General features: G+C 39.4%; 1 protein-coding gene across 2 annotated transcripts in view; it reads left to right on the top strand.

The window, feature by feature from the left end:
• Positions 1-22350, top strand: part of ppa2 (inorganic pyrophosphatase 2) — a 144262-nt gene extending 121912 nt beyond the window's left edge. For both annotated transcript variants that reach the window (XM_028805185.2, XM_028805184.2), the window contains 3 exons: positions 10423-10492; positions 19427-19466; positions 22042-22350. In XM_028805185.2, coding sequence (XP_028661018.1) covers positions 10423-10492; positions 19427-19466; positions 22042-22070 — 139 coding nt within the window. In that variant the 3' untranslated portion in view covers positions 22071-22350. The remainder of the gene's footprint in view (positions 1-10422; positions 10493-19426; positions 19467-22041) is intronic.
• The last annotated feature ends 1467 nt before the right edge of the window (positions 22351-23817 follow it).

Below are 23817 nucleotides of genomic sequence, written 5' to 3'. Positions count from 1 at the left end.
AATGTACAATGGCATCCAGTCACTTACTCAACACCATTGATAAACTTCTACAAACGTTGATGAATAATAATATTCCCTTTGGAGGAAAAGTTCTTTTATTAGGAGGAGATTTTAGACAATGCTTAGCTATTGTTCCACATGCCATGCGCTCAGCTATTGTTCAGTCCACCTTAAAATACGCAGACAATTGGCATTGCTTTAAAACAATACAGTTGGTACAAAACATGCGATGTCCAGATCCAGAATATAACAGTTGGCTAATACAACTGGGAAATGGTACACTCACAAATACAGATGGACTTCACCCAGATATTATTTCCATTCCACAATCCTTTATCTCAGACGACTTAGTAAAAGAGATATTTGGAACAGCAATCACATTAGACCAAATACCCCTGTTAACACAACGCACTATATTATGTCCAAAAAATATTAATGTTAATCACATTAATAACCAAGTCATTTCATTACTTCCTGGAGAGACACAGATCTTTCTAAGCTCAGACAAAGTTGACTCTGATGACGACAATGAACATATAAATTTCCCCTTAGAATATTTGAACACTATTAACCCTGCCGGATTACCACAACACAACCTTGCCCTTAAAAACGGAACAATAATCATGCTATTAAGAAACCTTAACACAAAACAGGGTTTATGCAATGGCACACGGTTAGTCGTCAACACCATGAAACGCAATGTTATTCAAGCGACAGTTCTTACAGGATCACATGCTAACAATACTGTTCTCATTCCTAGAATTGACCTTACAAGTTCTGAGCTAGAATTACCTTTTACATTGAAACGCCGACAGTTCCCCATTAAACCTGCATTTGCCATGACCATCAACAAATCACAAGGACAAACCATGGACAAGGTTGGCATCTACCTCTCTGAACCCGTTTTTGGACATGGACAACTTTATGTTGCCTTCTCACGTGTTCGCCGTTCATCTGACGTTAAAGTTAAAATTATAAATAATCCATGCCAAGGAAGACTCATTCAAGGACAAGACACCATCTTTACTACTAATGTTGTATACAAAGAAATATTCCAATAAAACATTAATATATGACAAACACTCTATTTGTTATTTCTATGGGCATCATCCAAAGCTGCACACTATTCTATATCTAATTCATACATCTGACTCTTTCTCATGTCCCAACGCCAGGGGTTGGCGAGCGAAGCGAGCAGGGGGCAGAGCCCCCTAGTAGTCTCAGATTTGGAGGTGCTGATTCCCATCCCAGCCGCTTCACACTCGGCTGCGAACCGATCCAGAGAGAGGTGAAGATCATGGCCTGATGAAGCAAACAGGACATCATCATCTTCAAAAAGCAGTGACCCAATCCTGAGTCCACCAAACCGGACCCCCTCAACGCCTTGGCTGCGCCTAGAAATTCTGTTCATAAAAGTGACAAAGGGCAGCCCTGGCAGAGTCCAACTCTCACTGGAAACGGGTTCGACTTACTGCCGGCAATGTGGACCAAGCTCTTGCACCGATCGTACAGGGACCGAACAGCCCTTATCAGGGGGTCCAGTACCCCATACCCTCGGAGAACCCCCCACAGGATTCCCCGAGGGTCACGGTCGAACGCCTTTTCCAAGTCCACAAAACACATGTAGACTGGTTGGGCAAACTCCCTTGCACCCTCCAGGACCCTGCTAAGGGTGTAGAGCTGGTCCACTGTTCCACGACCAGGACGAAAACCACACTGTTCCTCCTGAATCCAAGTTCGACTATCTGACGGACCCTCCTCTCCAGGACCCCCGAATAGACTTTTCCAGGGAGGCTGAGGAGTGTGATCCCTCTGTAGTTGGAACACACCCTCCGGTCCCCCTTCTTAAAGAGGGGGACCACCATCCCAGTCTGCCAATCCAGAGGCACTGTCCCTGATGTCCATGCGATGTTGCAGAGACGTGTCAACCAAGACAGCCCTACAACATCCAGAGCCTTGAGGAACTCCAGGCGTATCTCATCCACCCCCAGGGCCCTGCCACCAAAGAGTTTTTTTGACCACCTCGGTGACCTCAGTCTCAGAGATGGGGGAGCCCACCTCCGAGTCCCCAGGCTCTGCTTCCTTATTGGAAGGCATGTTAGTGGGATTGAGGAGGTCTTTGAAGTACTCCCCCCACCGACCCACAACGTCCCGAGTCGAGGTCAGCAGTGCACCATCCCCACCATATACAGTGTTGACACTGCACTGCTTCCCCCTCCTGAGACGCCAGACAGTGGACCAGAATCTCCTCAAAGCCGTCCGAAAGTCGTTCTCCATGGCCTCCCCAAACTCCTCCCACGCCCGAGTTTTTGCCTCAGCAACCACTGAAGCCGCATTCCACTTGGCCTGCCGGTACCTATTAGCTGCCTCCAGAGTCCCACAGGACAAAAGGGACCGGTAGGACTCCTTCTTCAGCTTGACGGCATCCCTCACCGCCGGTGTCCACCAACGGGTTCGGGGATTGCCACCACGACAGGCACCAACCACCTTACGGCCACAGCTCCGATCAGCCGCCTCAACAATAGAGGCACGGAACATGGACCATTCGGACTCAATGTCCCTCACCTCCCTCGGGACATGGTCGAAGTTCTGCTGGAGGTGGGAGTTGAAGCTACTTCTGACAGGGGGCTCTGCCAGACGTTCCCAGCAGACCCTCACAACACGTTTGGGCCTACCAGGCCTGACCGGCATCCTCCCCCACCATCGAAGCCAACTCACCACCAGGTGGTGATCAGTTGACAGCTCCGCCCCTCTCTTCACCCGAGTGTCCAAGACATGTGGCCGCAAGTCCGACGACACGACCACAAAGTCGATCATCGAACTGAGGCCTAGGGTGTCCTGGTGCCAAGTGCACATATGAACACCCCTATGCTTGAACATGGTGTTCGTTATGGACAATCCGTGACGAGCACAGAAGTCCAATAACAAAACACCACTCTGGTTCAGATCGGGGGGGCCATTCCTCCCAATCACGCCCTTCCAGGTCTCACTGTCATTGCCAACGTGAGCATTGAAGTCTCCCAGCAGAACGAGGGAGTCCCCAGAAGGAATGCCCTCTAGCACCCCCTCCAGGGACTCCAAAAAGGGTGGGTATTCCAAACTGCTGTTCAGCGCATAAGCACAAACAACAGTTAGGACCCGTTCCCCCACCCGAAGGCGGAGGGAGGCTACCCTCTCGTCCACCGGGGTAAACCCCAATGTACAGGCTCCAAGTCGGGGGGTAATAAGTATACCCACACCCGCTCGGTGCCTCTCACCGGGGGCAACTCCAGAGTGGTAGAGAGTCCAACCCCTCTCAAGGAGATTGGTTCCAGAGTCCAAGCTGTGTGTCGAGGTGAGCCCGACTATATCTAGCCGGAACCTCTCGACCTCGCACACTAGCTCAGGCTCCTTCCCCTTCAGAGAGGTGACATTCCATGTCCCAAGAGCCAGTTTCTGTAGCCAACGATCGGACCGCCAAGGTTCCCGCCTTCGGCCAACACCCAACTCACACTGCACCCGACCTCCTTGGCCTCTCCCATAGGTGGTGAGCCCATGGGAAGTGGGACCCATGTTGCCTCTTCGGGCTGTGCCTGGCCGAGCCCCATGGGTGCAGGCCCGGCCACCAGGCACTCGCCATCGAGCCTCACCTCCAGGCCTGGCTCCAGAGGGGGGACCCGGTGACCCGCATCCGGGCAAACATTGGTTTGTAAATTTGGTTTATTTTTTTCTCTACTCCCTTTCTAAAAAGGTAATATTTTAACACTAAGGCACCTTTCAGTATGCATTTTGACTTTTTTTTGTTTACATTATTGTTAGAATAGCTAAATAGTAAGCTAAATAGTAAAGTATATATTACACTTATCCCTGTAATTTTTAAGCAGCTTGGTATCTGTAAGGACAGCAGCTAAGAACACCTTCTCTGATTTCACAGATGTTAGCCTCTTGCCACAGTTAAGGTACATATTAAATTTGTCATTGTCTGCAACTTTAACTGTTATCAAGAATTCACACAGCCGCTTGGTGAGTGAGTCTACATATCTACACTGTAACCGATATCTTCTCTGCCAAGAATTTAACCATCTTGCCTGTACAGCAGCAGTTAACTGCTTTGAAAGACCTGTATGCCAGGCTGAAAAATGTTATGTCTGTGGTACTAGCCTTTTCATCTTTTAGTCTTCCTTTATGTGATGGCACATTATTGTGATATAGTGCTCGGTGTAAGAAGAAACTGCCCCCCCGGATAAGTAATTGGTTAATATTCTGTTTCTTTTCTGTGTCTCTGCTATTTGCAGAGAAATTCTTCTTTCAATACTTAATCACATTATCTGAAAGACTTTCTCATCACCTGTTCTCTACGTTCAAATCTCTCTAAACTCCTGCTGCTCCAAAACCTTTGTTTTTCTCTCTAGCGATTTAGCTTCTTAATTCTCATCCAAAGTCACAATTATCCAAAAACAGTTCAAGACCCCAAAAACATCCTCTAACACTCCTGTTTCCTTTTTCTTTACTGTAGCTGACTCTGTAAATGACATCTGCCTTTGAAAACTATTGTCCTGTCGCCCTTCTGCCATTCCTGTCCAAGACACTAAAATGTATAGTCCATAAACAACTTTTTTCATTTCTTTCTGACAACAATCTGCTAGATCCACTTCTGTCTGGATTGTGCAAGGGACATTGTACTGAGACTGCACTGCTTTTAGTCACTAATACTCTTAGATCTGCTTGAGCTATGTTTATCTCTTCCCTGAATAAAATTTGAATTGGTGGTTCTGGTATGGACTGGTTCAAGTCTTACCTTTCAGACCAATCCTTTTTTGTCTCGTGGTCTAACTCCTACTCTTCTCCACTTTTCTTTTGTCTGGAGACCCATTCCTTAGGCAATGTAATTTCTTTTCATGGCACCTCCTGCCACCTTTATGTTGATGACACATAGATCTTCCTCCCATTTCCCTCTTACAGACATTAGAAAATTAGAACAATTTGGACGAGATCAGGCCATTCAGCCCAACAAAGCTTGCCAGTTCTAGCCACTTAATTCTTCTAAAAAACCATTATTTTTAGTTTTAAAAGTCCATAAAGTCCTACAGTCTACCACACAACTTGGTAGCTTATTCCATGTGTCTGTGGTTCTTTGTGTAAAGAAAAGCTTCCCAATGTTTGTGCAAAATTTTACCTTAACAAGTTTCCAACTGTGTCTCCATGTTCTTGATAAACTCATTTCAAAAGAAAAGTCCTGATCCAATGTACTAATTCACTTCATAATTTTAGACACATTAATCATGCCTCTTCTTAATATTCTTTGTTTTAAATTGAAAAGGCTCAGGCATTTTAATCTTTCCTCATAATTCATCCCCTGTAGCCCTGGAATCAGCCTAGTCGCTCTTCTCTACACTTTTTCTAGTGCTACTATGTCCTTTTTGTAGCCAGGAGACCAAACTGTACGCAGTATTCCAGTTGAGACTTCGGCAGTTCGTTATTAAGATTAAACATAACCTCCTTAGACTTGTACTCTACACACTGTGCTATATAACCTAACATTCTGTTAGCCTTTTAAGGACTTCTGAACACTGTCTGGTAGTTGACAGTGTCGAGTACACTACGACTCCCAAGTCCTTCTCTTAAGGTGTACTTTTGATTTTCAGACATCCTACTGTGTATTCAAACCTAACTTTTTTACTTTATATTTCTTTATATTAAATTTCATCTGCCACAATCCTGCCCAAGCTTTTATGTAATGATTCAATGAATTCAAGATTATCTGTCAATCCACCTACCTTGGTATCATGTGTAAACTTAACCAGCTTTTTATCCAACCATCCATCCATCCATTTTCCAACCCGCTGAATCCGAACACAGGGTCACGGGGGTCTGCTGGAGCCAATCCCAGCCAACACAGGGCACAAGGCAGGAACCAATCCCGGGCAGGGTGCCAACCCACCGCAGGACACATACAAACACACCCACACACCAAGCACACACTAGGGCCAATTTAGAATCGCCAATCCACCTAACCTGCATGTCTTTGGACTGTGGGAGGAAACTGGAGCGCCCGGAGGAAACCCACACAGACACGGGGAGAACATGCAAACTCCACGCAGGGAGGACCCGGGAAGCGAACCCGGGTCCCCAGGTCTCCCAACTGCGAGGCAGCAGTGCTACCCACTGCGCCACCGTGCCACCCGCTTTTTATTTATATTCCTATTCAAATCATTTATATACAGTATATTAAAAATAGCAACAGCTCTAGCACCGACCCCTGTGGAACACCACTCTTAACAGCAACCAATTCTGATAAGGTTCCTCACATCATAACCCTTTGCTTCCAGTGTCTGAGTCAATTTTGCACCAATCTACAAACAACTCCCTGAACTCTCACTTCTTTTAGTTTGCTGCCCAACTGCTTATGTGGCACCTTATCAAATACTATCTGACATACTAGATAAATAATATCATATTCTGCATTTTAATCATATCCTTTTGTTGCTTCCTCTTAGAATTCCAGCATGTTGGTAAAATATGATGTCCCTGTTCTGAACCCATGCATTACTGTTAAGTAAAACTCCTGTTCTTGTCATGTGTTGTTCAATCTTATCCTTGATAATTCCTTCCACTAATTTACCTGTGATTCACGTTAAACTTACTGGCCAATAGTTGATTGGATCTGGTCAGTCACCCTTTCTATGTAACAGGATAATATTTGCCATTTTCCAGTCCTTCGGAATTTACCCAGTGCGCAGTGACTTCCTACAAATATGCGTCTAGAGTTTATGTATATACTTGCTAAACTCCTTAAGAACTTTTGGGTAAATATTATTATTATTAATTATTATTATTATTGTTTGATTTCAGCCAATATTATATGGTCCTGGTAATCTGTGCACAAATTTTAGTCCAGATCTCCAGTTGTCTCTCTGCCGTTTCATTATGGATGAATGATCATCACCTTAAACTTAACCTGTTAAAGTCAGATATCTCCTCAGATTTGTTTCTAAGCATCACCCAGGAAGATGTAGCCCTTTCACCATCAGTCATGTTTAGGAATCTTGGCATGACTCTGGACTCTTCTCTCTCATTCATTGAAAATATATCTTCAGCCCTGTCCTATTCTTTCTTCATAATATTTAGAGGGTTTGACCCTTCCTCACTAATTATAATTATGCCACACAACTCTTTGTTCAGCCACTAGAACTTGGTCTGGACTCTTGCATCTCTCTCCTAGCAGGACTTCCTTCAGCTGTAATCAGACCTGTCCAGCTCCTCCAGAATGCAGATGCTTGAGTGGTGTTTTCTGTTCCTCGCTTCACTCATGCTACTCTGCTCCTTAGGTCTCTTCTTTGGCTTCCTGTTGCTGCAAGGATCCAGTTCATAATTCTTATCTTGACCTACAGTTCTTCTCCTCAATATCTCCTTACATCCCCTGAAGAAGTCTCCAATCTGCCTCTACCTGTCTGCAGACTATCCTTCCTCTTGCCAGATGTGCCAAGACTGGACAGTGGTTCTCCATTCTTGCTCCATAGCTGTGGAATGACTCTCCCTTTATCTACAGTATTCAAATAGCACACAATTTACTTGTGTTTAGGTGTCTTTTGAAATCATGCTGTCTTTTTGTTAAATATTTTGGACCTACTTAGTTTCTCTTCTACAGGGTAGCTGCTGCTGAAATGACAGAGTTTAGGATACTGACTTTTGTAGAATCCTAGCTTCAGGTTTAACTAGGTAGTTGTTCTAATTCCCTTATGCTCGTGTTTTCTTTTGTTTTCTATTGCTTTTGATGCTTGTACCTTCATTCTTGTATTTAACTTACTTTGTAATTCACCTTGGATAAATGCATCTGCTAAACAAATTCATAATTATTATCATATAAATCTTGGTCATTAATACAGTCCTAAAGTCACTTGTGAAGGAGAGCTTATTGGCTGTTGCTAGCTGGATTTTTAGTTCTTGCATCTTCTCAGTAAACTGTTAAACTTCTATGGCTGATAGCAGGATTTATAAATGGAATGTTGTTCCCTTGCCTAAGATAAATGATTAACTGCAGAAAGCCTTTTCCAGCAACTATGCCGATTGGCATTATGTTTTGTTGTATTATTATACTGTACATAACCTCTGTGTGATCTTATCTGTCCAGTAGTAATGACTGTTTTTACTTGGTAGTGTTACAGGTTTGATAGGTTATTGCAGTTAGACCTTGAATGTAGTATGTTTGTTTTATGTGGTAAAGAATTGCTGATTTGCTGGTTTGGTATTTCAGCACAGTCTTACAAAGTTACCAAGGAAATTTGACTTCCTTTTGTTTGACATGTTTAATAAGCTTAATTTTTGCCATAATTTTGTGTTCTGCTTCCAGATGTAAAACAAACACATGTGTAGCTTAATTACTGCCCTGGTCCATCTTCAATTTCGTTGTTCCTTTGTAAAAGTGACAATGACAATAAAGATCTATCTATCTATCTATCTATCTATCTATCTATCTATCTATCTATCTATCTATCTATCTATCTATTTAAATTAACAAAATTGATCAAAGTCACTGTATATTAGATATTCCTATACAACAAAGCATTTCAGTTTCCCAAAGCAAATTTACATTCATTCCACAATTTGTAGGAATATTATGTTTAATAATGCAAGGTAATCAATAAACAGTTGTCAGCATCCCTACTGCTAATAGATGTGCTATTTCTATTTGGATTCAAAAGCTCATTTAATTTTGCACATCTTAGTTGCAAGTGAGAGCAAAATATATTACTTTTTTACCTTTTGATTATGCTGGAAGCCTTAAATGTGACATTGTTGCAGGAAAATTGTAATTTGTCACAAATAGTAAAATTATGTTTTATGTAGTCATATATTAAGTTATGCAAGATGTTTGATATACAGTTTGACAAATATAAAGAAAACTGTGTTTTTAGACTTGTAAAACTGTGCCTGTGTGGATATTGTGGTAAGTAAAATGAAACTAACACAATGTGACAAAAACTTAAGTTTAATTGGTAAAAAGAATAAAAGTAAATAAAAATTGAAAAAAGAATGAAAACCTAAATAAAAACTAAAAAACATCTGAAAACCTTAAAAACACTGTAATAAACTTAAACACAATAAAATCAATGTAAGGATAAAACCATAGCAGATGTTTTCAATTGGTAATCAAGACTGAATTGTTAGTTATGCTACTGTTTAGTTTTTCAGTATAATTAAACACCTTCATATTTTTGAAGTAAAGTTACAGAACTGTACAAGAAATTAATAAGGATTTTAGTGCTCCTTTCTTTGTGGGGAAGGTTCTATTGCGTTACACATGAAAAGAGGGTTTCAGAATTGTTTAGATTAAAAGTGAAGTTTCAGTACTATTAAACCTCTGGGTGGAGAGATGTCCGCCTCTGTGTACACTTTGACCAGTGCTGTCCTAGTTGCAGATTGCAGATTGAAGTTCCAAATAATTAAAAAATTAGTTTTGAAGTGGAGAAACAAAATGTGGTCTGATTTCAGTGATAAAAGTTTACTTCCTGCCTGTATCCCAACAGCAGAAATTAACTTATAAAAAGCTTATTTAATGCAACCCAAAATCACAAATTACAAGTTCCTTCAGTTGTTCAAAAAATTAAAATCACAAATAAAATATGTCTTCACACTCACACCCCAATAACTCACATACCATGATTATTTACATGTAGCAGCACAACATAAAGGTTTACTGCCCATCTCTCTGCCCCCAAACCTTACAATTTTGGTTAAGAAAAATATTCAAACCTCTCCTCACACTTCCCCAGCACAGAGTGATTTGTTGTGATCCTCTGCAAAAAAAACAGCCCTGTTTAGAATGCAGCACAAACAGAATAGCCTGACAGTCCCAGACATCTCTTCCATAATCAATTTTCCTGTTTCTCTTGTATATTATCAAAGCAGTATACTTCCAAGATGATGAAGGACAGAAGAGTTTAATTTGCAACTCTTGATATATATTGTGTCATTTCTTTTGGTCCTACAAAACAAATGTGAGGGGGTAAAATTTTTAACAAACCACAAACCCCCCCACCCAGATGTGCTAGACAGTGACATCTGTATTTTGTCTAAAACTGTGACTAGATTTTATATAAAACATTCTCATAAAATCAATATGCTGAATATGTGTTTGGAAATAGAAAGAAAGCACCATAATTATAATCCACAAAAAATATAACTCTTTTCCTCTGGGCTCAAACCTATTAGTCTTTCTATATCTGTATGCTTGTATGTAGTGTAATAATAAAAATAGTTGTAATGGAATGAATTATAATCACTCCTGAGAATTATGTTTCCTAGTATGAGACATACGTGGATTTGTGTGCTTGTCAGTTTCACATTTTGAGTAATCAGCTGCCGCCAAATTTCCAAGTTTTGAGTAACATCTCATATGCTAATAATTTCCTTTAAACAAGGTGTTTTTTTCTTGTTTTACAGTAAAAATGTATCTGTATGCAATAGTCCATTTCAGTGCAGTGAGGAGGAAGCTTCTTTAATTGTACACTCGGTAAGTTTATGTCATACCAAACCCCTTTTTTTATTAGTTCTGTAGATATGCGATTTCTTTGATTTATTAGCATTCATCCCCTTCAAAGTCACAATTTCAAGCATTTGGCTTTATTATTTGTTTCAAGGTTACGTTTTCCCCATACACACTACAAATGAGCCTCTGTCACAGATTAATTAAATTCATTCAGCACTACAAAAATTACCTTACAGACTGCAACATATCTTTCTGTTTTTTGACACTTTTAAATCAGTTAGTCAATACTTTAATATTTTGAAACTTGAATCGTTAATATTTTCTAAACAGTAAGTTTCTCATAAAGCAAGTAACAATTGCAGTGCATAAATTTAAAGTATTTGAATAACATTTGAGGAGAACATTGAAGTTGGAAGCATGTCAAAAATAAAAATTAAAAACATAAATCTGTCATTTGTGGTGGAATCTTTTTATTCATTTTCCAAAGTTATTTAATGAAAAACATAACAAGTGTACAGTAGCAGACTTAATTTGTTAAAAAACATTTCTGTTCTGAATGTTTGTACTTATATTCTTCTGTAGGTTTCATTAAATAGGAAATTATCTTTATCCTGTCTTCTGCAAAATGTTTTTCTTTTTATATTATTTTTACTTGTGATTTATAAAGCCTTGTCCTATAGACATGATTATACTCATTTTAAGGGCATTGATTCTTCTCAGTCTTGCATTTTTTACTCAGATCTATAGGACATAATAGCACCGTAAAGTACTGTAAATGCAGTTACTGCCTGTGTATGAATTACACAGTGAGAAAGAGAAAACAGAAAGCAAATTGAACAAAGGAAACTGTCAAAGTCTTCACAAGAACTTTAGTTCCTCATCAGCCATTGTGTAAATATTATCAATTTTTTGGAACCCACTAGGTATGAATCTACTCCCATCTCTGTCAGCTTGTCCCTAAGGAGCAGAGGTTGGATTGTTTTGAAGGCGCTAGAGAAGTTTAGAAACATAATTCTTACAGCACCACTACCTCTGTGTAAGTGGGAGAGGGATCGATGTAGCAAATAGATGATGGCATACTCCGCTTCCACCTTCTCCAGATATGCAAACTACAGAGGGTCGAGGGCGTGTTGAACCTGTGGTCTCGGGTGGTGAAGCAGCAGCCTCTCCATGGTCTTCATCACATGTGATGTCAGAGCAACAGGCTGGAAGTCATTCAGCTCACTAGGACGTGATACCTTTGGGACTAGGGTGGTGCAAGATGTTTTCCAAAGCCTCAGGACTCTCCCCTGTTCCAGGCTCAGGTTGAAGATGCACTGTAGAGGACCCCCCAGCTCCAATGCACAGACAGTCATGACGATACTACATCTGGACCCGCTGCTTTGTTGGCACGAAGTCTCCTCTGCTCTCTGCTCACTTGCGCTGTTGTAATTATGGGTGGGGATGTCTCTCCTCTGCTGGTATCAGCAGAAGGATTTGTGGAGGGTGCAGTACTCCGAGGTGAGAGTGAGAGTGGGTTAGGGTGGTCAAACCTGTTAAAGAAGTTGTTCATTTGGTTTGCTCTCTTCACGTCTCTCTCGATGGTGGTACCCCACTTCGAGCTGCAGCCAGTGATGATCTTCATCCCATCCCACACTTCCTTCATGCTGTTATTCTGCAACGTCTGCTCCAGCTTTCTCCTGTACTGCTCCTTCGCCGCCCTGAGCTGGACTTGGAGTTCCTTCTGCACGCGCTTGAGCTCATGCTGATCACCGCCTTTGAAAGCCCTTTTCTTCTGGTTCAAAAGGCCCTTGATGTCACTTGTAATCCATGGCTTGTTGTTAGCATAGCAGCGTACAGTTCTTACTGGAACTACAATGTCCATAACAAAGTTGATGTAGTCAGTAGTGCAGTCAGCAACTTCCTAAATGTTCTCACTATGTGATCCCTGCAGGATATTCCAGTCTGTAGTTCCATAACATTCTCTCAGAGCCTTCTCTGCCTCCGGGGTCCACTTCCTGAATGATCTTGTGGTTGCAGGTAGGACCCTCACTTTTGGTTTGTAGTGAGGCTGAAGCAGAACCAGGTTATGATCTGCTTTCCCAAGCGCAGGCAGCAGGGTGGCGCTGTATGCGTCTTTAACGTTTGCATACAGTAAATCAATAGTCTTATTTCCCCGGGTGTTACAGTCCACATACTGGGAGAAGGCAGGTAATGTTTTGTCCAGCGTCACATGGTTAAAGTCCCCAGCGATTAGCACAAGAGCCTCAGGGTGCTGCGTTTGTAACTTAGCAACAGCAGAATGGATGATGTCACTCGCTGTCTCCACGTCCGCCCGAGGAGGGATGTACACGATGACAACAATGACGTGTCCAAACTCTCTGGACAAGTAATAGGGATGCAAACTTACGGCCAACAGTTCGATGTCCCTGCAGCAAGTGGAGACTTTGACGTTAGACTTAGCAGCGTTGTAATGACCACTCCATGGGAGCAACTGCAAAAAATTAAATGGTGTTGGAAAAAGATGCAAAAATATAACTACATTACTGTATATATAGTTTTATGCAAAACTATTATAAGAATTGAATTCTACATATTACAAAATCTAGGTTAGACACAATACATGTCAGAAAACATAACAAAAAAGCCAGTTATTTGAGAACATTGGTTTAAGTGATGTACCATCACAGGCAGGCATAGCCCCTGCCAGGAATAGTTTTTCTGGTTTCTAAATGTCACCAAGCAATCACAGTGGTTTGATTGTTTGATATGAAGGAGAGGCAACCAGTGAATGTTAGGATTGGGTAGCTTTTGAACTACTGGTAAAATGTTTTGGATTACTTCTTAGCAAAAGGCAGGTAAGCAGACATTAAGTGCTCTAGACTGGAGGTAATGAATGACACATGTACAAGTGTACACATGAATCAGTTACTTTTATATCCATATTACTAACCGAGAATGCTAAACCGGATGATGGACGCAGGCACATCCGGCCATGGGCCGTAGCTGCAAAAAGACGTACTGCGCCGGCGCAACAAACAGTCCGCGAGAGTCGGCTGAGGACCCGAGAAAGGCGGACAAAAGAGGGCGAGAGAGGCGGATGAGGGTCCGCGAGAGACGCAGGCGCAAAAAGAGTCCGACAAGAGCACAGAAAACAGGAGTGAGCACATACAGAAAGGAGTCACAAAAATGAGGCTCAACAAGCACCAAAATAAGGAAAAAAAACATTAAAGAGCACTCAAACGAGGGGAAAGCACGAAACACATTGCACACGAAACTAAACACACCAAAAAAAAAAGAACAGACGAGCGCACAATAGCAAGGCACGACCATACCCCCGCCACCCTACAGGCACGGGACGGGACGGGACACACACCAAGAGGGGGATTCAACAAGCCCATGGAAGACCAAAAAAAAGAACACAAAACCACCCCACAGACCCTACAAGCAAGGGACGGGACACACAAAGAGGGGGAGAGAGGCGGATGAGGGGCCGCGAGAGACGCAGGCGCAAAAAGAGTCCGACGAGCACAGAAAACAGGAGTGAGCACATACAGAAAGGAGTCACAAAAATGAGGCTCAACAAGCACCAAAATAAGGAAAAGGCACATAAAAGAGTACTCAAACGAGGGGAAAGCACGAAACACATTGCACACGAAACTAAACACACCAAAAAAAAAAGAACAGACGAGCGCCCAATAGCAAGGCACGACCATACCCCCCCCACCCCCCACCCTACAGGCACGGGACGGGACGGGACACACACCAAGAGGGGGATTCAACAAGCCCATGGAAGACCAAAAAAAAGAACACAAAACCACCCCACAGACCCTACAAGCAAGGGACGGGACACACACAAAGAGGGGGATTCAAACAAGACACAGGAACACAAAAAGAAACAAAACGCTCGCGCAACAACGATCCCCCCCACACATCCATAAGAAAAAATGTCTCGACTCCAAAAACGCAAAGCTCAACTAAAGCTTCTAACTAACGATGTACCTAAAAGTAAAAACTTTATGAACTGCATTAGATCCTACAATAGTTCATTTGCTTTTCCATATACCGGAGTAAATATCAGGCCACCAAAAGGCAATGGACCATACTGCTTTCGCATATGTGCACAAATACTGCATCGCATTGGAACAGTGCACCCTGAAACAAATCAACAACGCAAATATGCACAAATCTACATCCTAGATCCACATTACGCAATCTATCAATCAAAGTGTTGCATCGCAACAAGCACGGATTCAAAACGAAACACCTCCCGTCTCAGACATACGTTAATGGCACCGAAGGCTACAACGGGCTTCTCACACAGCACAGGCAAATCGATTACAGCTCCAAAACAACACGTCCCAAATACTACACATGCAACAACGCGCCTCTCAAACGGCACAAGCAAAACATACACCAGGAAAATTCATTCGGATTAATGAATGTCATTTGCAATCATTGTCATTCAGTTCACTTCCCTGAAGAAACAACTGGCAATACAAGTTATACATTTACACGTTGTTGTCAAAAGGGTCAAATTAGACTGCCTTCTTTACATTCATATACTGAATATCTACAGAAGCTTATAACTGACGATGTACCTGAAAGTTAAATCTTTATCAACTGCATTAGATCCTACAAATCGGTATCCACTATGAACATTAACGGTGGCACTGCACGTGACATCCGTCTTGAAAAAATGTTGTTTATTGATGAATGTTCAATGACATGAAGTCACTTACTCAACACCATTCATAAACTTCTACAAACGTTTATGAATAATAATATTAGATTTGGAGGAAAGGTACTTTTATGAGGAGGAGATTTTAGACAGTGATTAGCTATTCTTCCAGATGCCATGCACTCAGCTATTGTTCAGTGCACCTTAAAATACGCAGACAATTGGCATTACTTTCAAAAGATACAGTTAGTAAAAAAGATACGATGTCCAGAACCAGATCATAACAATTGCTTATTACAACTGAGAGATGGTACACTCACCAATACAGATGGACTTCAGCCACATATTATTACAATTCCTCAAGCCTTTATCTGCGACGACTTAGTTACAGAGACATTTGGAACAGCAATCTCATTAGACCAAATGCCCCTTTTAACACAACGCACTATATTATGTCCAAAAAATATTAATGTGGAAAACATAAATACCCAAGTCATTCCATTACTTCCTGGAAAGACACAACTCTTTCTAAGCTCTGACAAACTTGACTCTGATCACAACAATAACCATCTTAAATGACCTTACAAGTTCTGAGCTGGAATTACCTTTTACACTTAAACGGCGTGTACAAAGAAATTTTCAAATAAACCTTTACACTGTGCCACACACTTTATTGTTTGATTTCTATTTGCATCATCTACACCGTCACACTATTCTATATCTCATTCATACATCACGCTCTTTGTCATTCCCAACACCAGGGGTTGGCGAGCGAAGCCCACCCCACAGACCCTACAAGCAACGGACGGGACACACACAAAGAGGGGGATTCAAACAAGACACAGGAACACAAAAAGAAAGAAGACGCTCGCGCAACAACAATCCTCACCCCCCCCCCCCCCCCCCCCCCCCCCCACACACACACATCCATAAGAAGTGACACCCAAAGCCACATATTCTAAAGTGAACGTCAACACCTTCACACTAGACAGCATAGGTGTCAGCATAGGTGGATCTCCTTACAATAAAGCACTATTAACCGTTCAACTGCAGAAAAGGAAACATATTAACAGTGACTGCGATCCTCCGGAGTGGCAGCAAATCTGTTAATAAATGGTCGTACATGTCACTCAATATTCAAAATACCGGTCCCAATCACAGAGACATCAGTATCCACTATGAACATTCACAGTAGCAATGCCCGAGACATCCGTCTTGCAAAACTGATAATTATTGATGAATGTACAATGGCATCCAGTCACTTACTCAACACCATTGATAAACTTCTACAAACGTTGATGAATAATAATATTCCCTTTGGAGGAAAAGTTCTTTTATTAGGAGGAGATTTTAGACAATGCTTAGCTATTGTTCCACATGCCATGCGCTCAGCTATTGTTCAGTCCACCTTAAAATACGCAGACAATTGGCATTGCTTTAAAACAATACAGTTGGTACAAAACATGCGATGTCCAGATCCAGAATATAACAGTTGGCTAATACAACTGGGAAATGGTACACTCACAAATACAGATGGACTTCACCCAGATATTATTTCCATTCCACAATCCTTTATCTCAGACGACTTAGTAAAAGAGATATTTGGAACAGCAATCACATTAGACCAAATACCCCTGTTAACACAACGCACTATATTATGTCCAAAAAATATTAATGTTAATCACATTAATAACCAAGTCATTTCATTACTTCCTGGAGAGACACAGATCTTTCTAAGCTCAGACAAAGTTGACTCTGATGACGACAATGAACATATAAATTTCCCCTTAGAATATTTGAACACTATTAACCCTGCCGGATTACCACAACACAACCTTGCCCTTAAAAACGGAACAATAATCATGCTATTAAGAAACCTTAACACAAAACAGGGTTTATGCAATGGCACACGGTTAGTCGTCAACACCATGAAACGCAATGTTATTCAAGCGACAGTTCTTACAGGATCACATGCTAACAATACTGTTCTCATTCCTAGAATTGACCTTACAAGTTCTGAGCTAGAATTACCTTTTACATTGAAACGCCGACAGTTCCCCATTAAACCTGCATTTGCCATGACCATCAACAAATCACAAGGACAAACCATGGACAAGGTTGGCATCTACCTCTCTGAACCCGTTTTTGGACATGGACAACTTTATGTTGCCTTCTCACGTGTTCGCCGTTCATCTGACGTTAAAGTTAAAATTATAAATAATCCATGCCAAGGAAGACTCATTCAAGGACAAGACACCATCTTTACTACTAATGTTGTATACAAAGAAATATTCCAATAAAACATTAATATATGACAAACACTCTATTTGTTATTTCTATGGGCATCATCCAAAGCTGCACACTATTCTATATCTAATTCATACATCTGACTCTTTCTCATGTCCCAACGCCAGGGGTTGGCGAGCGAAGCGAGCAGGGGGCAGAGCCCCCTAGTCATTAATAAATTCAAATTAGAAATGGGTATTTCCATTTGCTGCACAAAGTATATTTGTTACCTTATGCTTCTGTCATTCATTTTTATAAGGTAAGCAGGTAGGCACATTCAGCCTTAATGTTTCTGACCTGCTTTACAGTGTAATGTGCATGTTTTTAAACTAAATTTGCATATAGATCTCATTGTTTCCATATAATTTGTGTGAAATATATGGGTAAAATGTGAACCAGGGTTAGCATTTGTCTGTAAGAAAACATCTTATGTAAAATTAAAACTTTCCTTGAAACTGATATTTTCTTATCATTTAAACTCTTTTTTGCTTTTGTGAAAGGTAGGAAAAAACATTTATATAAAGATCCTAGGAAAAATATTTACTTTTAAAAACATATTTAATCATTTACTATTGCATGTTTGCAATTTTGTATTTTGTAAAAAGTTGCCTTATAAGACAATAAAAAATTGCCTAACCCACAGCTGAGAATTTTAATAGAACAATATTTTCAAACTACTTAATTTAGTTTAAGGTGGCAGGAGGTCAAAGTCTATCAAGGCAGCTCTGGACAGGGCACTACTCTGTCACAGGGCTCAGTCACCCATAAAGATGTCATTTTTTGCAGTGTCATAGTATTTACCTTTTTAACATTTTTTTCTCTGTATAATGAGGCATACCCTAATTATGTTGTTTTCCCACACAAAAATTATAGATTTGAGGCACACATTACTATACACTCTACTTGAAAGCAGTACCTTTCAGACTTTTAGAGCTTTAAATATCAACAGTATCCTGGGAAAAAAAATCGATGGATGAAAAATTTTAAGATATGCTGGCTTGGAAGGCTTCTTCTCATGCAAATTATAACATAGGCAATGAGCCAACAACGTCTTATAGCAGGGCATCTGTAAATCTAAGACAAGTATTGCTATTATTCTTCCGTCTTTAGTACCTAAGCTGACCCCTCTGTAATGAGCCATTTGTCCAAATTTAGTATTGGTCTTCAATTGTGTTACAGCTCATACTCCTGTTTTAGATTACCTGTTCAATTCCCAATATTAGATTCATTTTGGTTTTATATGAATGTGCATTCATTTAACCTCATATTTGCCCTGTTTCTATAAGTATAAAACTTTGTAGTTGACATTACAAAATTTTACCTTTTCTCTCAGAAGTACAGTTTTTCTCCTGCATCCCTAAAGCTGTTGGGCATATCAGATTTGCCGACCGCAGTCACTGATCTTGTCTCACGACAGAAAATTGCAGCCCATGCCACATTTTCAACTGTGCGGCAATCTACCAGAGCAGTCGTGCTCACCCCTTTTTCTGACAACTAATAGCTTGCTGCCTGATGGGGCCGGCGCTGTAAGAAGGATTGAGAGCTGCAGTGAGTTAACCAAAAATCTAAGCTCTTATTTGTTTTTTTCCATTTTGTCAAGGTGCGTAAAACATAAGATATCAGATAGACAAGCCTGTCTTCTGCTTGAGAGGCCCACAATCCATAGGCTTAAAACATGCATGACAGGTTAATTGGTAATAATTAATTGGCCACATGTGAGTGTTGGTATGTATATGAGTGGCTCCTGAAATGTACTGCCAAGCACTGCCAGGAGAGGCTTCAGCCCCACCAGAATGTAATTTCATTTTCCTTTCTAGGATGGCACAGTGATTACAATTGCCATCTAGCAACTTCTAAGTTTTATCCCCAACCTTGCCCTGTCTGTGAGGAGTTTTTACCTTCTCCACATTTCAGTTTTTTTTTCTCTGGTTAAATACAAATAACCAAGTATCATACCAAAACTCGTTAGATTTATTCCATGTGTAAATATGTTATTTTTACTTTTTTCCTAGAGCAAAGAGTATGAGGAAGCAGATTCTATTTCTGAAGAAGGTAGGTTATAACACCTGTGTGCACCTTGAAACTCTTATGGGCTGGGGGAGTCAAAATAATAACATAAACTGTCTTCAAAGTCCAGCAATTTTAATTTTATTGAACGTTTTTGACTTTGCTGTAAAATAGTATATTTTATTAAAAACATATACTATCAATGAAACTGGAAAACAATGGTTGAGGTGATTTTATTAGAATTTGTTCACATTTTTTTAAGATGTGCAGAGACTTGGTATGTTCATGGGCAGTATTTTGTAAATGTTCATTTTATTCAATCTATCCTGTTTACTTTCCCCTCTCTTATTGTCTTTCCTCTCACAAATAATTTTCATTGTTCTTTTCTTCATTTAGCTCTAGTAAACCGTGCTACTCATCCTACGTCATCCATGTCTTTGCTACTTGTGTCTGTACAAGGGTGCTAAATTTTAAGGACAATTCAGAACATTTTTCTCTCTTTTGTCTTTATCTCCCATATATGACTCAGATATTTCAAATTGATATTTTACATAACACAATGCCCTCCATTTTACTGGACTCCATTCTGAAATCTCTCCAACAGATGTCTCATACTCAGAAAGGCTTCCTTTATGCAATTTCTGTCAAAAACCCTAAAATGCATATTACACCACTAACACCTCATTTTTTAATGTAGTGGAATTTCTATAGAGATCATTATGCTAAAATTACTTTAAGTAACATTGTCTTGCTGCTCCTCAAGTTGTTTCCCTTTGCTCAGTTCTCATCAATCCTGGTGTCTCATCAGCTTTTGACAGTGTGCAAAACACCCTGTGGTAATCAGAAGGTCTGATTAGTGCTCCATTGTTGGTTGAACACATACTGTACATCTTAATCTGATGCTTTGGAATATTCAGTTTGCTATGTAAAATGCTGCCATTTATTATATGAATGTCTTAACTAGACTAATCATAGCATACACAAATGCGCAATCTGCAAATAGAAGCCATGCCATCTTGAGCTTCTTACCAGAATCATGCAGAACATCCAACACAGTGTGCAAGACAACAGAGTGTGCCAACTGAGTTGCCGTGGTGGTGGTGATGCTCGTCTCAACAGCTTTGAAACATTTGGCTGAAATTTGTTTGCAACATTTTCATTGTTTTATTTGATTTTTTTTAAGTAAATCAAAACAAATGAGAAGAGAACATTGTTTTCTTTTATTTCTTTGGAGCAGAAGTAGGCTAAATGAAGCATTGTTAACACCAACCTACCACAGAGCAGCGCTGCTGCTTTCATGATTTAAGAGCACAGAAGGCAGAAACACCACATTTTAAGGGTAGAGCAGGCTAAAGTAAAAGGAAACTCCCTAACATGTACCTTCTTATAAATGCACATTTAAGGCTAATTTATCACTAGCCCAGTAATGTGAAATTGGAGGTTTATGACACCATAGCAAGTTTTTAAATGCATTTTTGGGGAACCCCCCCACTATTTAGATTTTGAGCTTTTCTTGGGGTCCAAAGGGCTAATCAGGAGATCTCTGATTTCCCAAGAACCTCCCACATTTTGCACTTTGACATTTAATGCAACCAATTGCTCTTTGTTTCTGCTTTCTCTCCCTTTGTTTGGAAACTTTTAGCTTACTCTATGCCCCCTGGGTTGAGACATCCACTAAAAAACAAACAAGAAGAAACCATTATTGATTTCTACCTCCAGCTGTCAAATTCAGTAGTGTGTTTAGGTTTTCACTTCATCCATCTTGTTTAGCTTTTAAAGTGACCTAGGTTGTCAAAGGATGCTCTTTATGACACTTGAGGAAAAATCAGTGCAAAACATCAGTGAATAAGTGAAAGTGTAAACACATTTCAGTGCACTAAATAGGACACTTACTGTACACTTCTACTAAATTCCACATGGATCTTTTTGAAATGAAAAAAGGTGGGTTGTGGGAGTCCAGATAGAAGAGATTTGTTTTGTGATATGTTATAAAAACCTGTAGATATTGGTGGTCTGGAAACAAGTCTACAGATTCTGAAACAAAATACAAATCAAATATACATTAGATATAGTCAAGTGTCATCAAAAACATACAAAAGGTAGAACCTGTAAATTATTTTTTTTTATAAAAACTAAAGATTTTTCCCTCAAATATATTCAGTCAAAATCATGCTATATTTTATTTAGTCCTGAAAAACTAAAGAATGTTCAGTTATTTCTTTTATTCTACTACTTTGCACTCATGGTATGCAAACAAAATAATTTGTTTGAGTTCATGTATTAATATCATATTATATCATATCATATCATATGGTATTTATATTATTCTGTGTTAAATTACACTACATTAGTCTGAGCAGATTTGAAAGTAAATGGAGACATTCACTTGAAAGTAGTTCGCAATAATATTTTTTTTAATTTTAAAAACACAAACATATTCCTGAGGTGGTACTTTGCAACAGTGCAGCTATTGAAGAAAGCTCCAAAAAACTGGGAGTCCATAGCAAGCCATTCATTTTCTGTGTTCTCTTCTAAATATGTCTACTAACTAACTACCTAGGTATTTGTTAGTAATTTTCCAATAATAATTTTAATAACATCTGTCTTCTTGCTTTTACAGTGAACAAATGGTTCTTTCTTCCAAAGTGATTGATCATATATGCATTCAGAATGGAATCCATTTATCTATCCAAAGGAATCGGAAGAGTGTAAGGCACATCACATAAATCTACAAGTTTACTTGCGGTTCAGACTTTAACAACAAAAGACCTATGTAAAAAGGGGATATTTCTGAGAATCTTAGTTTTCCAAATGAGTCAATGTTTTTCTAATTTATGTTGTTTAATTTATATCTTTCAGAAATATCACATTTAGATATTTTGTATCTTGGCAAAATAAAAGAAAATCTGATTTCACAAGCTTTAATTTATATAGTGTATGTGTCAGATTAATACAAGCGCTTTTAAAACTATATCAATAAGAAAACATAAAAAGACGTATTATTTCATATTTGAGAATGAATATTTTAAACAAAAATATGCTCCATATATACTTAATGTTTTTCTTTAAAACAATTGCATTTATTTCTACTGCTGTGATTTCAGCACTATACAAATGCAGCTGTACCTTTTAAAATGATATCTGTCTAAATTATTTCTTTTTTTGCATTTAGAAAATTTATATACTTGACAGTAGAAAATTATAATAAATTGAAGTATTTTTTCATTGTTTCTTTATACATATATTGGCACTGGAAGGTTTGTAAAGCAAAAAATCTAGTATTTCATATTATTTTAATGTTAAATACTCTGAATATTATTTAAAAGCAAGTGCTGGTAGTTCTAAACTTTTATATTTTTCATAGTTTCATTTTATAAATGATTTAACCCCTAAATGAAATTTCAGCTTTAGTCATTAGTAATACAGTAGACTTGCCACTCCCTAGCAGCCAAAGCAGTTTAAGGGTCTGTTGCCATATGTATATTTTCTTTATAAGTTTTATCTACAGTTGAATGGTACACTACAGCAAGCAAAAAGTGAAATTGTTCAATTGATTTACATATTTATAATTAACTTTTTATTTTGCACACAAGAAGTTAACATGAAAGTTTTATAAATTCTATATTTTGCTGAATCTAAAATATAATATGATATTAACCCATCACTGAAATCTGGTTACACAGTAAATGGTTTATTGAGCAATTAGTTAATCTTTGTGTAAGGGTTTGAGCTGAGAGATTTCCTTTACAGTAAAATCAGAAAAGGAAGAAAAAGCTTACAAATATTATGCATTGACAAACACAGAGCCCCTGAAGGGACATAGTATAATTTTTTTGGTGGGGAAACAATCTGGTGCACACCACTTACTGTCTCATGCCCACCACATATTCTAGCATATTATCCAGATACTTTAAGTTTGCACCAGGTAATACTGTATTACATGTGCACCAAATACCATTGCGTAGGACTGTTCATAATTTTCTGCAAATAGAACATACTGCTTAACAATTTAATGTTATGTACAGTTACACTCTACAAAAATAGGTATTGGCAAGTGTATAAAAGTCTTATTCATACAAGTTACAAGATTAATTCATATTCCACATTTTGTGATGTGCATGTGAATTTTGCCCCATCCAAATCTGGTACGCTAATTTCATTCTTTTTCAAACTTGGCACACCAACAGACTGTGACCATTAATATCACTTTCTTAACAAGATGTATTCCTTAGTTAAATGTGTAGGTGATATTTGCTTAGACCAAATGTAGGTACTCTATGGAAATTCATTGGCTAACCTGCCAATTAATCATGTTTATGGTGATGCAAAAATCAAGATACGTTCTGTCAGTTTTATTACATACCACTGGCAAGGGTGGTCATATAATTGTTATTTA

This window comes from Erpetoichthys calabaricus, chromosome 7 (genome assembly GCF_900747795.2).
Source record: "Erpetoichthys calabaricus chromosome 7, fErpCal1.3, whole genome shotgun sequence".
NCBI classification, from domain to species: domain Eukaryota; kingdom Metazoa; phylum Chordata; class Cladistia; order Polypteriformes; family Polypteridae; genus Erpetoichthys; species Erpetoichthys calabaricus.
This window is presented reverse-complemented; position numbering and strand designations above follow the sequence as displayed.